This window comes from Acanthisitta chloris, unplaced genomic scaffold, assembly GCF_000695815.1.
Source record: "Acanthisitta chloris isolate BGI_N310 unplaced genomic scaffold, ASM69581v1 scaffold43418, whole genome shotgun sequence".
NCBI lineage: Eukaryota > Metazoa > Chordata > Aves > Passeriformes > Acanthisittidae > Acanthisitta > Acanthisitta chloris.
The window spans coordinates 5,443-10,568 of NW_008689456.1; the positions used below are offsets into that span (position 1 = coordinate 5,443).

General features: G+C 42.1%; 1 protein-coding gene across 1 annotated transcript; it reads right to left on the reverse strand.

Annotated features, from left to right (window-relative positions):
• Nucleotides 1-3,649: 3,649 nt before the first annotated feature.
• Nucleotides 3,650-5,004, reverse strand: TMEM69 (transmembrane protein 69). The gene is made up of 2 exons (XM_009081391.1): nucleotides 4,960-5,004; nucleotides 3,650-4,327 (listed from the first exon to the last, which is right to left on the reverse strand). Exons 1-2 carry the CDS (start codon nucleotides 5,002-5,004, stop codon nucleotides 3,650-3,652), a joined length of 723 nt encoding a protein of 240 aa, XP_009079639.1.
• Between the last annotated feature and the right edge of the window lie 122 nt (nucleotides 5,005-5,126).

Sequence of the window (5,126 nt, forward strand, 5' to 3'; positions counted from 1 at the left end):
CTCACTGAAATAAATGTGGAATTTGCCCTGTAAAAATCTGCATAGATAATTCCAGCACATTGGAGACATGAATCAGGTGGACCTCACTCAGGTGCACCAAGCTGGCATTTTAGCCAGCCTTACATCTGGAAGGAGGTTACTGTTGACAGCAAGGAATTACCTGTAGATAAGATCAGATGGGTGATTTGGATAGCATTACTTGTCTTTTTCTGGCTGAAAACAAGGAAGAGAAAGTAACAGATGGGAAGGACTTGGTAGCTCCACTTAGGACCTTGTTGCATTTGAGTCTCTTTTCTGCTGCCAGACATGACAGGCATTAAATATGAACTGGATACTTTCTGGCCACTCCACTAACTTGGATGGTGAGTGGCTGAGAATTCCCTGTTCCGGAGGGTTATCCTCACAGTTCTAATAATGTCATTCCACCTCAGCATTGGCTTTCCTTCTCAGTGGTGTCAGTGATGGCAGTAGAGCTCCTTTTTATGTAAGCTCTGATGAATTTTAAACGGAAGTCCAACTCGTTAGATTTGCTGTTCTGTTTAGGGCTGCTCTTAGTATGAAAACAGGGAAAGCCTTTTGTCCCCCTTTTTTTTTCTCCCCGTAGTGAAATGTGTTTTTACCCTGTGTGACACACGCTGAGACTTGGCGTTGCAATACTTGCTGTTCTACATGGCACATACATTCACCTTTGCTATGTCTTCTATGCTGCCCCTTCCAGATTTGGGCATATGGAGCTTTTTGTGATAGAATTATCTGCATTCAGCATTCAAGTGATGCTATCAGTGTGCTCTTAAGGAGTTTGTATTTAGCGTGGATACACTTAGTAGAACACTACTACTAGGAGTTCGGAGTTATTTCTAGAATCATTTAATTAACATACTTGAAGTTGCTTTTTGCACACTACGATTGCATTTTCTGCACAGCTGTGGATGATTTGGATGGAATCTGAAGTGAGGCTGCTTGAACTTTGATAGACAGTGTTATTCTGGAACACAAAACCACAACTGGAATGTCACAAAACAGGAAGCCTGCACTGTGTAGACAAAGGAGCATTCATGTCTAGGTCAGTATCCTCTGTGTAAAAAAACCAGATCCATACATGAATCAAATCCTCCAAGGTTGAGTGCTGCAGGTACCTGGAGAATCTAGGTCTTAAATTCTAACAGGGGGTTGGGCTAAAACATGCTAGATGATGGAGAGTTTGTTTCTCTGATTGTCCTATAATCTTGTGTGTGCTTTTACTTCAGAGGATTTCTTATGTGTCTGAATTAATGTATTTTTTCAAATATAAGCTTGTTTAAGCAGATTTTCATAATAAAATGCATTTTCAGAACTGACTGTGGAATGCTCTGTTATAGGGTGCTTTCATATTGCAATGAGTTGTACCACTGCCCCCCTGATATAATAGGTTTTCTTTTTATTGGAAATCCTGTTTCCCAGTAGGACCTTTGGAGAAGGTTGGTTATAAACTGTGACTGTTTAAATTGTTCAAATAACACACATCTGCAGTAAAATACTCATTATTTTCTCAGTGTAAAATCACTCAGACTTCTTGAAAGTCTGGCTGTGCCTTGCCAGCTCTCTTCAGCCCTCTCTGGGATGAAATCACAGGTAGTATTTCTTGGGCTTTCTCCTTCATATTTCAGGGTCCATTGTGGAGCCATTTGAGGAACGTTACCTTAGCTGTATTTTATTTGGGAACTAGGAGTTCACTTCTGATCCCCCACCCCAACTTTCTGGTTCAGTGGAGCTTGAGGGAGTCTGCAGTTGTCTGAAGTTGCATTCTCCAGGCTTTGTAGCTGATTCTGTCACATTTGATTGGAACTTTGAAGCTGGTTGACTATGGTCAGCACCTCTTTCACTGAATCAAGCCAAAGGCAGGACTCTGCTCTGGACTCACCTTAATAAATGCCATGAGTAAGAAAGACTAGATGAAACATTTTCATTCACAAACTCAATTTTATTTCTTTTATAGTCAGCTAAGAAACACAGTTTTGCTTCACTGGGATGATGCTGTTAGCATGTAAAGGTTGACAGGTTGCAAAAGTGAGAGGCTGGTCTAGAGAGCTGTGGTTTCAGCACTGTCTCCAGGATAGGCAAGTTTCTTAAAGCTCTGTTCTTTGCAGAATGAACAGGTAATGGCTTTTAAGTGGACAATATGTGCTTTATTCTGTGTAGAACAACAATGAAAAATAGCGCTGCAAAAGAACTAAGAGGATTATCTAGGTCCTAAGGTTTATCTGGTCCTAAGACCATTTGTGGATGTCACTTTTCAGCTTTCTTCTTGCATCTTATACTGTACCTATATACTTCTGCTAAAAAGCTTACAATAAATATGCCACATACAATTTCACAGGTTTATTGAGGTATCTGAGACTAGAAAATAAAGTCCATGTGACTTAGGTTTTGTCTTCTACTAAATGATGTGTTTGTTAGGAAGACTTAAGTACAAAGACCATATGCTTCTGCAGTGGTTTCAGTAACAGGCCCATCAGGGAGTGTTTGCAGGCTACAAGTCCCTTTGTACCTGCTCTGGGTGCTCAAATAAAATGGCTTCTGAGGAGGGGGAAGACAAACTACTTTAAATCCCATTATCTAATCCTTTAGTGCCAGCATGTGAGTCCTTGTCATCATAAATTTGTCCACATCACAGCATGAGTCAATACTCCTTTAATTTAGGAGTATGACAGATCTTCATGGCTATGTTACATGCAGCTTCCTTTACTGGACAGCCCTAAAACCAAACAAAACCTAGGAACAGAGCACCCAGGTATCCTCTTCTATTTCAGGAGGCCTGAGCAGGAAGCTGACCTGTATCCTATGGCAGCTTGTCAAAGGTATAAAGCTCCTCAGCCTTCCCCACTCTGGCACAGCAGTGCATGACACATTTTAGGTGAGTGCTGACCTTGGTTTGCCACTGCAAACCTTACCTATCCTTTCTTACCCAACCAGCACTGTGCCACACAGCATCCCTGGAAATGTTCAAGGCCAGGCTGGAGGGAGCTCTGAGCAGCCTGGTCTAGCAGGTGGTGTCCTAGAAGGGTGGAACAAGATGATCTTTAAGGTCCCTTCCAACCCAAACCATTCTGTGATTTTCAGCACCTGCTCAGGTGAAAAAGGAATCTTGTTCCACACAACAGCAACTGAACATGGATGTGCTTTTGCACAATTCTCTGCTGCTTCTTTGAACACTCAAGTGGGAGAACTGCTTCCACCTTGTTACTGTTTATGACTAGAGTTGTTCTCCCCACCACAGAACAGGATCACACATTATAGTCAAACCAGATAGTTTAATAATTCAGCATAGAGCCATTCATACCCGTGTCATTTTGAATCTCCATTTTAAATTCACAGCAACATCTTATTCAAGAGTGATGCTTTGTTCAATGGATAAGGACAGACTCACATTTGCCTTCGAAGTCATTGCTATTTACAATCCTCCCCTCCTTAACTTGCTGGAAAATCAGTAGGAAAATCAGTTTGCTTCAAGAATAAGCATCTTGCTCCTTGCCATCATATGACTCCTAAGAACAAATCCATCTCTATTTCTCTTGGAACTCCATATAAATATGTTCTTGGCAATAATACCTTTCTTCCTAATGATTTATTAAGTTGTGTTTTGCTATTTATTTCTTCTGTCCCTTCACTGCTACTCCAAAACAGCCCTTAGAAATGCAGTGGCCAATAGCGATGCTGCCATCACCACTGTTCCTATTACCCTCAGCACTTTAAACCACCTCGGGTAAGTAGGAAGAAGGGAAACATCATAGTGCAGTGCTATCCCCAAGGCCATCACTATCATTACTGCACCCTGAGTGATATCCTTCAAGAGCAAGGCTTGCCAGGCAAACAGAGGAGGAACTATACTGTTAGCCAGGTTCAGCCAGTCTGGCTTGGCCGGGCTGTTTTCTGGGAGAGCAAACCCCCACCTCATTCCCCCTAGCAGAGAGGCTGTTACAGCACCATATGTGACCTGAGCAAATGCCAGCTCTGGGTAGTAGGTGCCCTTGATGGCCATAACCACTGGCACGTAGACAAACGGGAATAACCCTGCCAGGCTTAAGTAAAGGGCTGGCTTGGGAGAATCCTTCAGTGATCCTGGTTTTTTTTGTGATTCTGCCTCAGATACCGCAGGTGTTTTCTTCTTGAAGAAGGGCAGAGAGGTGTGAAAAGCCTGGAGCTTGGTTGCATAAATTACTGCTGGCTTGAGTCTTGAAGTTCTTGAGAGAAGACACACATCCCTCTGCAGCTGCTGGAGGCCGAGAGGAGACCAAGTTGTCTTATCCTTTCCACAGAGCAGCAGTCTGGGGCCAGCTAACTTCTGGAGCTGCAAGTACAAAACCCATCGTAAACACTGCACAGTGCAGCCTGACAGATCTGCAGTTACCTAAACTGCCTATGGAATGTTGTACCAAGTGGTTTTCCAGGTCAGGTCACGTCACAGCTGTCACTCCTCTTGGATTTCAGATGTTTTTAACTACACTAATGAAGGTAACTGATGCACCTTTCACCAGGGAGCTGATGAAAAGCAATGGGACTCTCCAGAGTGAGTAAGCAAACCTGACTGCAAAATGTTTGTATACCCACCTATCTTTCTCCCCACACATTCATTCATTAGGCACTTTAAAGTTAAGATATATATCAGTCCTTTTCAGAGTGAAACATAATTTCCTACAGAAGCAGGATGAGGTTACCCCAGAAATTAGCTACTTTCCCCTCACTACTCTACCAAAAGGAGGGAGGAAAAAAGACCTCTAGACAATAAAATTCCAATTTTATAAAAAAGAAACAGAATTGCCTAAAGCTGCTGTAGAAATTAGGAACTCTCCCAGAAAAGCTGAGGGATATATATGGCTACTCCAATTGGAAGCCACCTTTTTTTTTCAATACTCCAGTTGTATCTTTTACTGTTTTACTTTTAAATAAAGACAGACAGCAGAAAAGGCTTCAGTAACTTACTCTGAAAGGTGTGTGGAAGCAGCATCGTTGTATGATAGCAAACATGTTTGTTTCACCAGTGCCCTAAAACTGAAAAATTCAGGAGAAGGTCAGAAACTGATGAAGTTTGTCTTGTGTCACATCCTACAGTTACCAGGTGGGAGGTGTATATTTAAAGTAATATATAT